This window comes from Notolepis coatsorum, assembly GCF_963971535.1.
Source record: "Notolepis coatsorum genome assembly, chromosome: 2".
Classification (NCBI taxonomy): domain Eukaryota; kingdom Metazoa; phylum Chordata; class Actinopteri; order Aulopiformes; family Paralepididae; genus Notolepis; species Notolepis coatsorum.
The window spans coordinates 86,121,576-86,138,520 of NC_140166.1; the positions used below are offsets into that span (position 1 = coordinate 86,121,576).

Below are 16,945 nucleotides of genomic sequence, written 5' to 3' on the forward strand. Positions count from 1 at the left end.
AAACACAATTTTGCGTTTCAGCCGTATCCACAAAAAAACGCCAAAAAACGCATTTCTGTGTAATAGGGACATCAAACGTCGTCAAAAACGTATAAAAAAAACGCCAGGAATACACTAGTCTAACCATGGCCTGAGAAGTGGCTCTAAATCTTCAAAACAATCGACTCAATATCTACTGACAGCTGATCGCAGGCGTGCTTCCAGATGTTCTGAGTTATGTGAGCGGGATAATTAGGTTTATTATGTCTAGTGATAGCTGGCACTCAGCACAATGAAACAAATGTTTGTTGTAGGGATCGGCTGGAACAGAACACATAATACCAGGGTCTTATGAATGGTTTGAATAATAACATACATGATATAAGGACACAAGCCTACAAGAGTAGTAGCTGCTAGCGTTAGCTGGCTTGCCAGTTGGCCTGTGTAACTAGTTAGGTTATTGACAGCTTGGCCTGAATGCCCTCTGAAGCTCTGAGATTTACTCTGTAGCTGCCTTCGTTTAGGGCAGATTTATCCCATCTTTTAATGGCTTATTTTTTTAGAGAAGGGCGTCACAGCACAGCCTGCTGTCACTGGCTGTCACTGTTCCCCCTCTTCTATTGGGGGCACTGGCTGTCACTCTAGTGTCACTTATGAATATGAGGTTGCGTTGTGTTGGTTCTAGTGTGTTACTTTATAGACCTGGGGAGTCACATGATAGTTCTAAGACCCGACTGCTTCAGGACAAATCTTTGCCTATGGTCTTAATCATAAGAGTTTCTCATGGTACAGTAGCTGGGTTTATATGGTTCCAGTTTAGCATAATTAAATCAAATGTGCGATTAGAAATTTTAGAAAAGAACGAAAAAAGTCAGTCAAGTCTGTATTAAATGCATCGGACATGCACAATGAATTACATCTATTGAAATGATATACTCATGAACACCTGACTCAGATTGTTTTTCAATGCCGTAGTTTTAGTGTTTTTTAAGTAAATATTCACAGTGATTATTATTTCTATGAAGTTCCTAATATGGAGTCCACGTCCCACATGCAGAGAGAATAGGCAAGGTGGTTTTATCCCTGCCTCTCTCTCTCCATGCCACGGCAGCCGGTGTGAACAGCGGTGCTCATTAACATGGTTGGCAAAGTGAAGCCTGTGTCGGGTCTCAGGGGTTAGAACTGAGACACAGCTGGTGAATCATCAGGTTTATGAACTCTGGCTTTTTTTCAAGTCAGAATGTGGAATTGTGTCAAGTCAAGTCAAGTCTCCTCCCATACCCCATGCTGCTATGATGCCAGAATTTCCCCAACGGGATCAATAAAGGAATATCTTATCTTAAGATGGGTCATGGCTAGAAGGTATCTGCACTTCATTGAAATGCATATAAACTTGGGGGCGACAGTGGCCCGGTTAGATTCTGGCTCCTCCCGGGCAGCGTGTCGAAGTGTCCTTGAGCAAGACACTTAATAATAACCCCTAACTGCTCCCGATGAGCAGGTTGACACCGTGCATGGCTGCCATCAGTGTGTGCTTGTGTCAGTGAATGTGTGAGGCACAAGTTGTAGCGATTTGGATAAAAGCGCTATATAAATCCAGTCCATTTACCATTTATCCATTTATAGTTTAAAAAAAAAACTTATCGCATACACAATTTCTTTCTGTCTGCTGACAAATGAAAAATGTATCAACTAAATATCTTCTAGCCATGATCGTCAATACACATACAATACAGGGTCACATATTTGGACCATGATTGGTTGAACCTATTAGTGACACCACACATGCAACTCAGAGAAGCTCTCCCTATCCAGGGGAAGAATGTGAAAAAGGTGCTCTGGTGACAAGTTCTGCACAAATAACAATCTGTATAGTCAAAGTCACAAATAACAATCTGTATAGTCAAAGTCACAAATAACAATCTGTATAGTCAAAGTCACAAATAACAATCTGTGTAGTCAAAGTCACAAATAACAATCTGTATAGTCAAAGTCACAAATAACAATCTGTGTAGTCAAAGTCACAAATAACAATCTGTATAGTCAAAGTCACAAATAACAATCTGTATAGTCAAAGTCACAAATAACAATCTGTATAGTCAAAGTCACAAATAACAATCTGTATAGTCAAAGTCACAAATAACAATCTGTGTAGTCAAAGTCACAAATAACAATCTGTATAGTCAAAGTCACAAATAACAATCTGTATAGTCAAAGTCACAAATAACAATCTGTGTAGTCAAAGTCACAAATAACAATCTGTATAGTCAAAGTCACAAATAACAATCTGTATAGTCAAAGTCACAAATAACAATCTGTATAGTCAAAGTCACAAATAACAATCTGTGTAGTCAAAGTCACAAATAACAATCTGTATAGTCAAAGTCACAAATAACAATCTGTATAGTCAAAGTCACAAATAACAATCTGTATAGTCAAAGTCACAAATAACAATCTGTATAGTCAAAGTCACAAATAACAATCTGTGTAGTCAAAGTCACAAATAACAATCTGTATAGTCAAAGTCACAAATAACAATCTGTATAGTCAAAGTCACAAATAACAATCTGTGTAGTCAAAGTCACAAATAACAATCTGTATAGTCAAAGTCACAAATAACAATCTGTATAGTCAAAGTCACAAATAAGAAACATGTTTTATTTTTATTTTTTATAAACCACTGGTATGTTCTGAGTGTATGATATGGTATGTATGATTATGATAAACTAACATGAGGTTGGCAGGGTGTTTGTGTCGGTGGCAGACTGGTGTGTGGATACAGTATACAGTAAGATACAGTTATTTTCTCAATAACTGTTTACATGCAAAACAAGAAGCATTGTTCATATAATTTCTCTTGGGAATCCCTTTGTGGTGGACCTGTCTGATATTATACATGGTGTATGTATAGTACAGTATGTGGTGAGCCTGTCTGATATTATACATGGTGTATGTATAGTATGTGGTGAGCCTGTCTGCTATTATACATGGTGTATGTATAGTATGTGGTGGGCCTGTCTGATATTATACATACATGGTGTATGTATAGTATGTGGTGAGCCTGTCTGCTATTATACTTGGTGTATGTATAGTATGTGGTGAGCCTGTCTGATATTATACATGGTGTATGTATAGTATGTGGTGGGCCTGTCTGCTATTATACATGGTGTACAGTATGTGGTGAGCCTGTCTGCTATTATACATGGTGTATGTATAGGAAACTGGTGCTGCATCTGTGCTCTGCTGCACTAGAATATGACACTTCTAAATTTATGTTTCCCTGTGTGTGTGTGTGTGTGTGTGTGTGTGTGTGTGTGTGTGTGTGTGTGTGTGTGTGTGTGTGTGTGTGTGTGTGTGTGTGTGTGTGTGTGTGTGTGTGTGTGTGTGTGTGTGTGTGTGTGTGTGTGTGTGTGTGTGTGTGTGTGTGTGTGTGTGTGTGTGTGTGTGTGTGTGTGTGTGTGTGTGTGTGTGTGTGTGATGTGATGGATCTGATTGCAGACAGTGTCAGTTCCACACTCGGGTCACTTGCAACAGTGCTGTATAAGCACACCAGTGTGAAGCCATGTATGTTCAATCTGTGTAGTGACAATACACTGTTCTCTGATATTTCAGCAAACACCCCCGATGTTGTTGTTGTTAATGAGAATAACAGAGAGGTTCTCATTCTAGAAGTTGGCTGTACATTTGACTACAGTCTAGAAGAAGCCTTTACAGCCAAAATGTTGAAGTATCAACTGTTAGAGCATACCATATCACAACTGGGCTACAACTGTAAACTTTTAGTCTTCATATTTGGAAGCCTGGGTCAATGTGGGTCATGTTCATAAGTTGGGTGTTAAGAGGCCTTCAGATGGCCGGTCTTCCGAAGGGAAGAGCCAAACAGTTAGCAAGATATTGCTCAGTGTCAGCTACTATTGGCAGCTGCGCAATTTGGAGAAGACGCTGCTATCTGTATCCATGAGCTGTGTGTTGATTGTCAGGTTCATTACACCGGTTCCTGACAGGCAGCGAGCGAGCGAACTGGAGACGAAATCGCGCGCGACACTGTCCTGATATGAGGCGGCGCGTGTCCGAGTGTGTCTGTGTGTGTGTTACCTGGAAGCACACGGGGGAAAAGCAGCCTGCGATTCTTGACCAATAAAAAGTGTTTAGGGGCGGGACTCTGCCGCGTAATCGCTCAACTAGAGACACAGCGAGCGAATATTTGAGGGGGGAACGACATCGCCGCTCAGTTCGCTGTCGCTTGCGGCAGGTCAGGATAGTCTGATTGAAACGAATACATTTTAATCATTTTTGCAATCACGCTCGCTCGCGTCGCTGCCTGTCAGGAAGGGGTGTCATGTGTAACTTTGGTTGCCATTGCCAATTTGGGTACGAATGTAACAGAATAACCCACAATGTACAAGTGCACTGATAATATTTGTGTCCTTTAAACATTGTCTTTGTGGACATAAATAAAGATTCTAAATGTGTGTGTGTGTGTGTGTGTGTGTGTGTGTGTGTGTGTGTCTCTCCAGGTGTGGCAGTGCTCCTCTGGACCACATCTCACTAAACCGTCTGTCCAACATGAGGAAGAGATACAGGTAAAAACAACTGTCTCCTCCCTCCTCCTCTTATCATCTCCTCTCTTTTCCTCTCTTCATCTCCTATCTTCTCCTCTCGTCCTCCCCCTTCTCCTCTCTCTTCTCCTCTCCTATCTTCTCTCGTCCTCTCTTCTCTCATCTCTTCTCCTCTCTTCTCCTCTCATCTTCTCTCTTCTCCTCTCATCCTCTCTTTTCATCTCCTCTCTCTTCTCTCTTCTCTATTATCCTCTTCTCCTATCATCCTCTCTCTTCTCCTCTCGTCCTTGTCTTCTCTCATCCTCTATCTTCCTCTCTCTTCTCTCATCCTCTCTCTTCTCATCTCTTCTCCTCTCTTCTCCTCTCGTCTTCTCTTCTCTCATCCTCTATCTTCTGTCTTCTCCTCTTGTCCTCTCTTTTCATCTCTCTCTTCTCTCTTCTCTATTATCCTCTTCTCTCTTCTCCTCCTCTCTTTTCATCTCTCTCTTCTCTCTTCTCTATTATCCTCTTCTCTCTTCTCTCGTCCTCTCTTCTCTCATCTCTTCTCCTCTCTTCTCTCTTCTCTCGTCCTCTCTTCTCTCATCTCTTCTCCTCTCTTCTCTATTATCCTCTCTTCTCCTCTTCTCTCTTCTCTTGTCCTCTCTTCTCTCATCTCTTCTCCTCTCTTCTCCTCTCCTCTTCTCATCTTCTCTATTCTCCTCTCGTCCTCTCTTTTCATCTCTTCTCTCTTCTCTATTATCCTCTCTTCTCCTCTCGTCCTTGTCTTCTCTCATCCTCTATCGTCCTCTCTCTCCTATCATCCTCTCTTCTCATCTCTTCTCCTCTCATCCTCTCTCTTCTCCTCTCATCCTCTCTCTTCTCCTCTCGTCCTCTCTCTTCTACTTTCTTCTTCTTTCGTCCTCTCTCCTCTCATCTCTTCTCCTCTCTTCTTCTCTCGTCCTCTCTCTTCTCATCTCTTCTCCTCTCATCCTCTCATCTCTTCTCATCTCTTCTTCTCTCGTCCTCTCTCTTCTCATCTCTTCTCCTCTCATCCTCTCTTCTCTCGTCCTATCTATTTTCTCTTATTCTCTCGTCCTCTCCTCTCTTCTTCTCCTCTCTTCTCCTCTCCTCCTCTCTTCTCCTCTCCTCTCTTCTCCTCTCGTCCCCTCTCTTAAGATAAGATAAGATATTCCTTTATTGATCCCCTTGGGGAAATTCAGGCTTCTCTCGTCCTATCTCTTCTCTCTTATTCTCTCATCCTCTCCTCTCTTCTCCTCTCCTCCTCTCTTCTCCTCTCCTCCTCTCCTCTCTTTTCCTCTCATCCTCTCTTCTCCTCTCATCCTCTATCTTCTCTCTTCTCCTCTCTTCCTCTCTTCTCCTCTCATCCTCTATCTTCTCTCTTCTCCTCTCTTCTCCTCTCCTCCTCTCTTCTCCTCTCATCCTCTATCTTCTCTCTTCTCCTCTCTTCTCTCTTCTCCTCTTCTCATCTCATATATTCTCCTCCTGTCATATTCTCCCTCTCCTTCCATCTAGGGTTTAAACACCAGGAAATTAGTGATAATTCCCACCCAAACTATTTATTGTTTCCCCCCAGAAATATGATAACAGGAAAACAGTTTATTAAAAAAAACAGGTAGCTGAAGTTATGACTTTCAAACCACATCCATGTCCATGTTCCCAGAACGCCCATGACAGTGAGCTTCTATTCCTAGTTTTATTTTCAGGAAAAATATGAATCCCACCTCCTCCCTTCTCCTCTCTTCCTCTCATCCTCTCTTCTCCTGTCTTCCTATCTCTCTCCCCTCTTCCTCTCCTCTTTTCCTCTTTCTCCTGTTCTATCCACCCTCCTCTTCTATCTTCATCTATCCTCCCTGTGCCCGTCTTCTCGTCTTGTCCTCCCCCTCCTCTCTCTCCTCTCTTCTCTTCCTCTCCCTCTCCTCTCTCAAACTCCTACACAGAGCTGTACGTCACAGCCTGCTAGACAGCTCTGCCCAAGAGAGCAACAATTTGTACCAAATCCAGACGTCCACGACTAAAATAGTTTGAAAGAAAACACAGCTATAACCTTCAATTTGGTGTATCAAAAATGAAGCTTGTCTGAACATGGTTATCAGAAAAGTTAACAGACTTCATCAAAAGGAAATTATGGCTCAATTGTCGTTTCCATGGACACAGTGAATAAACAAGGCTGCACAGACACTTTCCCGTTCTTATTTATAAAGATCATAGCAGGTGCAGGTATGGGCAATACTAGAAAGACATAATATAGACAATATAATTAACTCTGAATATAGAAATACGAGAAAAATAAACAGAGACAAAAAATATGGTGGGAACAATAATTTGATATTATTTATTCAATATGTTAAGGGAACATAATAATAGTTAGCACCGGTTAGTTTACTGCCTCTCTAGGCAGAGATGTTTGACAGAACGTCATTCCAACTCACTTGCGTTCCAACTCTTTTCTCCTCAATCTCTCTTCTCTCTTCTCTCTTCTCTCTTCTCTCTTCTCTCTTCTCTCTTCTCTCTTTTCTCTTTTCTCTCTTCTCTCTCCTCTCTTCTCTCTCCTCTCTCTTCTCTCCTCCTCTCTCCTCTCCTTTATTCTCTCTCATTCCCTCCCCCCATTCTCTGTCATCCTTCTCTCTCCCCTATTCTCTCCTCTCTGCTCTCCTCTTCTCTCATTCTCTCCCCCCATTCTCTCCCATCCTTCTATCTTCTCTCTTCTCTTTTCTCTCTCCTCTTTTCTCGTTTCTCTTCTCTCTCCTCTCGTCTCTTCTCTCTCCCATCTCCTCTTATCTCTCCTCTCTTCTCTTTGCTATCTCTCTTCTCTCCCCTCTCCTCTCCTATCATCTCTCTCATCTTCTTTTCTCTCTTCTCTCATCTCTCCTCTCTTTCATCTCTCCTCTCCTCTCTTCTCTCTCCCCTCGCCTCTCTTCTCTCTCCTATCTTATCTATCCTCTCTCCTCTCCTCTCTCACATCTCCTTCTCCATCCCTGCCATGTGTGACCCTTGGCTCTTGCCCCTGGCACCACATCTGTGCACTGTGTCTCCTCACAACGCGCTCCAGCTGAAACACGCCGATGTTGTTGTTCTACCGACGTGCCGCGGCGAGACACAGCTGTGCCGTGTTGTTACATCATCACTTCAACTTGCCTGGTCCTCACTTTCAAATTAAATTAGTCCCTTTTGATATTAGAACGGAGACGAAAGACTTGCTACATTGTGATATCAATGTAACAATAAGCACAATAAGCGTAGACTGTAAACGCAACAATAAGCATATTTAACCTGTTAAAAATGTGTGGACAATTAGATGCTCATGAAGGTGACGGCTCCCCTGAAGCAGCACAACACCGCTAACTCGTTCTCTTGACGTCACTCACTGTGGGAAGTTCAGCTGATGAACGTGCGCGTGACTGCTGCAGTGGATGTTTGATTTAAAACATGGCAACTTTATTCGACCAGAAGGACAGTTGTTGGAACGCTAAATACATTTACATTGATGGGAACAGGGATGGCTTGGAGGTACAAATATCTACAACAATACCCCAACACTGGCAGCTGGGTGGCGTAGCGGAGATTACGCTCGTCACCAATGCAAGAGACTCCGGTATCGAATCCCAGTCTCAGCATTGCCTTCGACTTGGGCCGGCCGTCGTACTGGCTCATTTGGCAGAGTCGATGGGTGGGGATTGGACGTTGTGGACAGCGACCCCTACAGGTCGGTTGGGAGACGCCTGCACAGCAGAGACAGGAAGTGGCGAGGGTAGTGCCTCCTCATGTGCCGGAAGGAACACGTGATGCAAGGCTTCTATCCTCTCTACAACCGACCAGTGGGGGGCATAGTCGAGCAACGTTCAAGACAGGGGAGGGGAGAATTGGATACACGAAATTGGGATGGGAGAAAAATAGAAAATAAGGAGAAAAAGTGGATAAAAAAAATAACAATACCCCAACACTGTGGGAGAAAGTTTATGGTGTAGAGTTAACTATGTAGCTAAGCTAAACCAAATAAATTAATTAAACATTTTTTTATTCATTTTTTTTTATCACTATTTACGAAAGTAAGACCTTTCGTAAATAAAAAGGATGCAGAGAAACTTATTCATGCTTTTGTATCAAGTCGGCTTGACTATTGTAATGCACTGTTCACTGGTCTTCCCAAAGCAACCATTGGGAAGCTTCAGCTTATCCAAAACTCTGCAGCTCGATTACTAACTCATACAAGGAGAAGAGAACATATCACTCCAGTCCTGGCCACTCTGCACTGGCTTCCAATAACTCATAGAATTGATTTTAAGGTCCTTTTCCTAACATATAAAGCTCTTAATGAGCAAGGCCCAAAATACATAGCAAATTCCCTAGTTAGTTATCTGCCCTCAAGAACGCTACGGTCATCCACTACAGGTTTACTAGACACGCCCAGAAACCAAAAAAGGATAGGAAGTATGGCATTTGCCAACTATGCCCCAAAACTATGGAACACACTACCAACACACATCAGAAACGCCAGCTCTATACACATTTTTAAAGGAAAATTAAAAACGTACCTATACAGTTTAGCTTACAAATAGTTATGGCTTGGAAAAACCTGATGGATCCATGAGGCTAGGATAAGCCTTGTGGACCCAACTTTTTAGATGAAGGAACGGGTACATACGCACACAATACACAACCACTGATGGATCCGTAAGGCTTGGAAAAGTCTTGTGGACCCAACTCTTTAGATGAGGGAACGGGTACATACGCACACAAGACGCGGCCACTGATGGGTCCATGGGACTTGGTAAAGCACTATGGACCCAAACTCTGGCCACTGACCACATGAGGGAACGGGTACATACGCACACAATACACGGCCACTGATGGATCCATGGGACTTGGTAAAGCACTATGGACCCAACTATGACCACTGATAAAAACATAAAAACGTAACTACACTAGCGTTATAAGAGCTAAACATTGCTACCTACCATACAAGTGCATTGGTTTAGTGCACTTCCGGTTGCTACTGAGCGGACATGTTTGTGCGGACCTGTTCTCCCAAACTGGTAAGCAAATGACTGTTTTACGCTATTTTCATTTTTACGTTACTATTATTATTATTATTATTTTTTTTTTAAACATTGATCTTAACTGATCACTGTGACTTTATTGCTTTTATCGTTATATATGCCTATATTTGTGTACAGCACTTTGAGCTACATGACATGTATGAAAGGTGCTTTATAAATACTTACTTACTTACTTACTTACTTACTTACTATCTATATAATATCGGCAAGCTAAATATTGCGATATATTGCTATAGCGATTATGCTACACATAGTTGGAACAAACTACCGGAAGATCTTAGATCTGCCCTAACTCCTATCTACTTTCAAGAATAGGCTAAAAGCTTGTATGTTCACCATCGCCATTAAAGCTGCAGTAGGTAACTTCAGAGAAATCAGCGAGAGTGAGTTTACCATCCCAGGAGAAATAGAGATAATCCCTGCATCACTTTTCAAGCCCATGCACGCGAATCAAAGGTTTTCCACTGACTCCCAGAGGCACAAGCAGCTTTAAGAAGATTTTTTTTTATAAAGAAATAATAAAAGAATAAATAGTTCCCAGCCTCTGATCGTCAGGTCAGGTGGCTTACACATTGTAAGTGTACTTTTTGACGAGGAACATGGTTATGTTAGTTTTCCCAGGCCACTTGGCAGGCCAAAAACATCTGATTGGTCATTGATGCGGGGAGCGGTTGTTTTTGGCCAATCGGATGTTTTTCGTCTGCCAAGTGGTGTTCCCAGGGTTGCGTCGGAGAACTGAGACCACCGTCTAAGCAAACCACCAGCACATAAACATTGGTTCTATCCTCCTCTAAACTAACTTGTCTAAAACTACACACAATGTGTAAAACCACCTGACGATCAGATGCTGGGATATATTTATTTACTTATTGTATTAAGTAAATTGTATCAGTGCAGCCCACTGATAAATGTAATTTTTTGTATGCATTTCTTAAAATACTACATTTAATATGTTCTCTTTGATCTCCTTGTATATTCTTTATATATATTATATGATATATGAAACTCTGAAACTAGACACACTAGTGTCTATCAGCTCACGACAATATGTAGTTGTTTTTAAATTGTCACCTCTGTTTTGTTTTCTTATAAATATTATCTTAATTGTTCTGACGTTTCTGTATTTTATTACCGAGTATGACACTTGTGAAGATAACGTCTCGACGACACTGTAAACAAGTGTAACTACTCAGTGTATTTATCGAGTATGAATGAATATGTAATTTGCTTTGAATTGCCTCTGAGTCCATGTTAAGTATACAACACAGTATATGTTTTGGAGCGAAATACAAAACAACAAATTTTACACACTGTGGCTTTAAAGTTAGGGTAAGCGGCTGAGATACGGTGAGGGTCAGGGAATGAATGTAGGCAACGGCAGATCTTAGCTGTTATGTGTTAATTGAAATATAATAATACACAACTCTCTGTGTGTGTGTGTGTGTGTGTGTGTGTGTGTGTGTGTGTGTGTGTGTGTGTGTGTGTGTGTGTGTGTGTGTGTGTGTGTGTGTGTGTGTGTGTGTGTGTGTGTGTGTGTGTGTGTGTGTGTGTGTGTGTGTGTGTGTGTGTGTGTGTGTGTGTGTGTGTGTGTGTGTGTGTGTGTGTGTGTGCTGTCTCTCTCTTTGTCAGGAACGGTCTTGGACCATCGAAGGAAGGAGAGGCTCAGTACTCTGTGGTCCACTGCACTGGTTACATCAAAGCCTGGCCCCCTGCAGGTACACACACACACACACACACACACACACGCACACACACACACACACACACACACACGCACACACACACACACACACACACACACACACACACACACACACACACACACACACACACACCTGCATGCACGTACACACACACACACACACACACCCACATGCACGCACACCAACACATGCACACACACAAACACACACGCTGCTGCTGCCAATCCAGTATTGCTCTTTCCCTTTTTAGCTTTTAATGTTTTACTTGAGTTGAAGAGTTGACCCGGTCCATTATGTGTGTGTGTGGGGGGTTAGTAGAGCTACAGGCCTCGTTTAGAATCCTCAACCCCAACCTCAACCTCAACCCCAACCTCAGCCTCAACCTCAACCCCAACCTCAGCCTCATCCTCAACCCCAACCTCAGCCTCATCCTCAACCCCAACCTCAACCCCAACCTCAGCCTCAACCTCAACCCCAACCTCAGCCTCATCCTCAACCCCAACCTCAGCCTCAACCTCAACCCCAACCTCAGCCTCATCCTCAACCCCAACCTCAGCCTCATCCTCAACCCCAACCTCAGCCTCATCCTCAACCCCAACCTCAGCCTCATCCTCAACCCCAACCTCAGCCTCATCCTCAACCCCAACCTCAGCCTCATCCTCAACCCCAACCTCAGCCTCATCCTCAACCTCAGCCTCAACCCCAACCCCAGCCCCAACCTCAGCCTCATCCTCAACCCCAACCTCAACCCCAACCTCAGCCTCATCCTCAACCCCAACTCCAACCTCAACCCCAACCTCAACCCCAACCTCAGCCTCATCCTCAACTCCAACCTCAACCCCAACCTTAACCCCAACCTCAGCCTCATCCTCAACCCCAACATCAACCCCAACCTTAACCCCAACCTCAGCCTCATCCTCAACCCCAACCTCAACCCCAACCTTAACCCCAACCTCATCCTCAACCCCAACCTTAACCCCAACCTCAGCCTCATCCTCAACCCCAACCTCAGCCTCAACATCAACCTCAATCTCAACATCAGCCTCAACATCAGCCTCAACATCAACCTCAGCCTCAACCTCAGCCTCAACATCAACCCCAACCTCAGCCTCAACCTCAGCCTCAACATCAACATCAACCTCAACCTCAGCCTCAACCTCAACATCAACATCAATCTCAACATCAACCCCAACCTCAGCCTCAACATCAACCTCAGCCTCAACATCAACATCAACCTCAATCTCAACCTCAGCCTCAACCCCAACCTCAGCCTCAACATCAACCTCAGCCTCAACATCAACCTCAATCTCAACCTCAGCCTCAACATCAACCTCAGCCTCAATCTCAGCCTCAACATCAATCTCAACATCAGCCTCAACATCAACCTCAGCCTCAACATCAACCTCAGCCTCAACCTCAGCCTCAACATCAACCTCAGCCTCAACATCAACCTCAACATCAACCTCAGCCTCAACCTCAACATCAACATCAGCCTCAACATCAACCTCAGCCTCAACCTCAGCCTCAGCCTCAACCTCAGCCTCAACATCAACCTCAGCCTCAACATCAACCTCAGCCTCTTCCTGCCTCCTGCTGCACTCCTTCCTGAAGACGTGACCTTTCTGAGACACGGCTCTCCTCCCAACGGCGGTGATGCTTCCAGCCCAAAACACACAAGCCGGGGTCCTGCCTCCAGCCCGGCTCTGCCCCGGTCTTAAGGCAAACCATCTGGAGGCTTGGAACACACTGGCCCTGCTTTGATCACAGCAGCAGGGCGGCCTGCCCTGTGAGCCCTGGACCCGCTGGATCTATGGCTGCCATTCATCTTCTCACTGCCGATACCCATTCCTACCATCAGACCATCCGAATTGAGGAATCCGATTTCAGTACGGAGGACTTTCTGGCTCATCGGATCACAGTGTGACCAGCATCTGATCTGGGATCTGTCCAGACCTGACCGCTAACGTGTCCTGGCGTGATCACACGATGACAACGTTGAAATGACGAGTGTAACCGTAGCCTGTACCACCGGCTCCCACATACACACACCAAGACACACACACACACGCACACACCTACACACACACACACACCAATACATACACACGTGCACAGAAGACACACATACTGCACACACACCAAGACACACACACACACGCACACACACACCTACACACACACACACACACACACCAATACATACACACATGCACACAAGACACACAATACACACACACCAAGACATGCACACGTGCACACAAGACACACATACTGCACACACACCAAGACACACAGACACACACACATACACACACAATACACACACAATACACACACACACACCAAGACATGCACACTGCACACGTGCACACAATACACACATACTGCACACACACCAAGACACACACATACACACAATACACACACACAATACACACACAATACACACACACACACACACCAAGACATGCACACTGCACACGTGCACACAATACACACATACTGCACACACACCAATACACACATACACACAGACACACACATGTTTATGTTGATAAAACGTTGTTTGACTAAAGTTTAGTTTACTTTAGTGTCCCTGTGGCCTGTATTCTTAACCCAAACGGTGCATGCTTCCGCGTTCCCGTTTTGCGCTCTGATTGGCCACTGATGTTTCTGGTCGCACCAATCGTGTGACGGCAAGTTCTTTCCCCGGTTAAGCTTAGGCACTCTTTCGAAGTTGGTTAAGGTTAGAGTTTGTCTTAGAGCATGGCGATAGAACGGTTAGGGTTAGGGTTAGGGTTAGGGTTTGCTGCTGGTCGAGGCGGAAATGGCCGTGTCACGCGATTGGGCGCACATGTCACATGACCAGAAACGTCAGTGGCCAATCAGATTAGCAAAACGCATGAACCGTTTGGGTTAAGAATAGACGCGTCCCTGTGGGGAAATGATTCCTCTCAATTTAACACGTCATTCAACAGCTGTGCTGCCATGGAAACCTCTCCTCAGCAGCTTCATGAGTAGAACAGAACAAGGAAGTAAACGTTATAATTACAGACATACCTGGACTTGTTTCTCCTTCGTACATCACTATAATATATAATATTATTATTATAAGTCGCTGTGCTTGGTGTGAGAGTGTACTGTATGTTGCCAGTTTGAGCAAATAGGAGCACACCCACAAGTACAGGAGAAGCCGACAAGACTGAATCATGGACACTGATCTAGAGTCAGATTTAGTCTGTTAGTCTGAATAAGGGCATGCTGACACGTGTTCCTGGTCACTGATCTAGAGTCAGCTGCACTCTGTTACTCTGAATAAGGGCATGCTGACACGTGTTCCTGGTCACTGATCTAGAGTCAGCTGCACTCTGTTACTCTGAATTAGGGCATGTAGACATGTGTTCCTGGTCACTGATCTAGAGTCAGCTGCACTCTGTTAGTCTGAATAAGGGCATGTAGACACGTGTTCCTGGTCACTGATCTAGAGTCAGCTGCACTATGTTACTCTGAACAAGGGCATGATGACACGTGTTCCTGGTCACTGATCTAGAGTCAGCTGCAGTTACAGTAGTCTGAATAAGGGCATGTAGACAAGTCAAAGAGCACAGAAAAGAGTACAGAAAAATCAACACCATGTCACTGGCGAAACTGTCATGTGTGTGCACCTACAATTGTCTGTGGAATAGCAATCAACGGTGTGACTTACACACCACACAAGCAATAACAATGCACTCCTTATTGCACAACGACCTATCAGATATCCCAAATGGGAAAAGCAGGGCATACATACATTGGGAGATATCTTCAACGAACGGGGTTTCTGTAGCTATCAAGATATTCATAACAAATTTAACCTCATCAGCTCCACTTATTATTTCTATATACAGTTATTAGCAACTTTGAAGGCTCATGGAGTCCCATTAAAGATACCACTTGAGCACCACAGATATCAAAAATTATTTTATGAAAGGGAGACATCGAGAGGCTTCGTATCTGACTTTTATCATCACTTACTTACGTCTTCGTATGGAATCCTTCCCCTAGACTCAGTTTGGAGGAGGGATATACCAGACTTGGAAGTAGATTTTGATTGGCATGAAGTCTGGGCAAACGTTCGACTAGCGTCACGCAACCCGGATCATCAACAGATTAATCTTAATTTTATTCATAGGATTTACCTGACTCCTATAAGATTGAACCGAATGGGGCTAAAACAAGACTCTATGCTCCTTATGTCCAAGGGGTGATATCGGTACATTTATGCATATGTATTGGGAATGCCCCCCTGTTAATTAAGATTCTGGGAAGAAGTAACCACGCAATTATCAGAATTTTTATTTCTGACCATACCTGTACTGCCTTCTGTATTGTTGTTGAATGATGTTTCTCAGTTAGCAGCCTCTATACAACTAAAGCGACTAATTTTGTCCGGTCTTACGGCTGCTAAAAAGCTGATAGCATCACACTGGATTCAACCGGATAAAATGTGCCGGAAGGTATGGGTTCTTACCTATCTCGATGTGATTTATCTAGAGATATCTACCGCAAGAATTTTAGGTGTCAATGAAGCCAGCATTGCAATCTGGTTAGAGGTGGTGGAGAGAATAAAGGTTAGCATGAATGTAATCCTTGGTTAGAAACGAAATAATGGATGGATTATCCAAGGGGGGTCCTGGGGGGGGGGGGAAGAACGAGCAAGAGCTATGTATGTACTGTATTGTATTGTAAGTATTATGTATATATCTCGTAACCTACATTTATATTGATTCAAATACTGGACTGTATAGTCCTGTGATTTATTGTGGATATTTACTGTTAATGTTTGTGTGTCTAGTTTTATGTCATGTTAAAAAAATAATAAAAAGAATTGTTAAAAAAAAAAAAGAAAATCAACTTTAAACGCTGGGTGCTGCCGCACAAAAAAGCTGAAAAGCGCTGAAAAAAGAAGCCGACTGCAGCGCATTTCCTATAGGCGGCAGCATGCGGCCGCATACGCTCCCTCCCCATTGGGATCAATTGACAAAAGACGCTTGCGCCCAGAAATATGCAGCAGGTGGACGCGGGCGCTTAGTTATTACACACACACACTGCTGCTAATAGATACATTGTATGGTTTCCTGGGGTCCTCGGCCGTCGTGCCTGGGCGGTCAGGTGTCGGGGCCGGGGGGGCACCGGGCTCGGCGTAGCGGGGGGTCGGGGGGCCATTGAGGCGTGGTGCTTAGACCTTCTGCGGACCTGGGCTTTGGGCTCTAGTGGGCCGGGGGCCTGGCGGTCGGGCGGGGGTGGGTGGGGGCTCTGGGGGCTCGGCTCTGTGCATGGTGGACCAGGATATGGGTCTGTTCTATCTCTCGGGGAGGAGGGCGGGAGGGAGGGGTCTCTCACAGGGGGATCAGAGAGGCTGGGCTTTGCCCGGCGGGGCCCTGTGTGTTGGGGGGCCGATGGGCGTGGGGTGGGGCTCTCTGGGGCATGGGGAATAGCGGGCTTGGCTCGGTGGGGGGGAGTCCCCTATCCTTTCCTCTACTGGGCCTGGCCCAATTGATTCAAGGGACCCGTGTCGATGGGGGCCCGGCTACGGGCGCAGCGGCCTAAGATATGGGGGGGGGGGGGGGGGGGGGTCAGCGTTTATGCGGTTTGACCCGGGAGAGTG

General features: G+C 44.6%; 1 protein-coding gene across 3 annotated transcripts in view; it reads left to right on the top strand.

Moving 5' to 3' along the window:
- The window catches only part of arnt2 (aryl-hydrocarbon receptor nuclear translocator 2), a 376,808-nt gene that overhangs the window by 196,241 nt on the left and 163,622 nt on the right, over positions 1-16,945 (top strand). For all 3 annotated transcript variants that reach the window (XM_084307418.1, XM_084307419.1, XM_084307420.1), the window contains exons 7-8: positions 4,497-4,562; positions 11,225-11,310. In XM_084307418.1, coding sequence (XP_084163544.1) covers positions 4,497-4,562; positions 11,225-11,310 — 152 coding nt within the window. The remainder of the gene's footprint in view (positions 1-4,496; positions 4,563-11,224; positions 11,311-16,945) is intronic.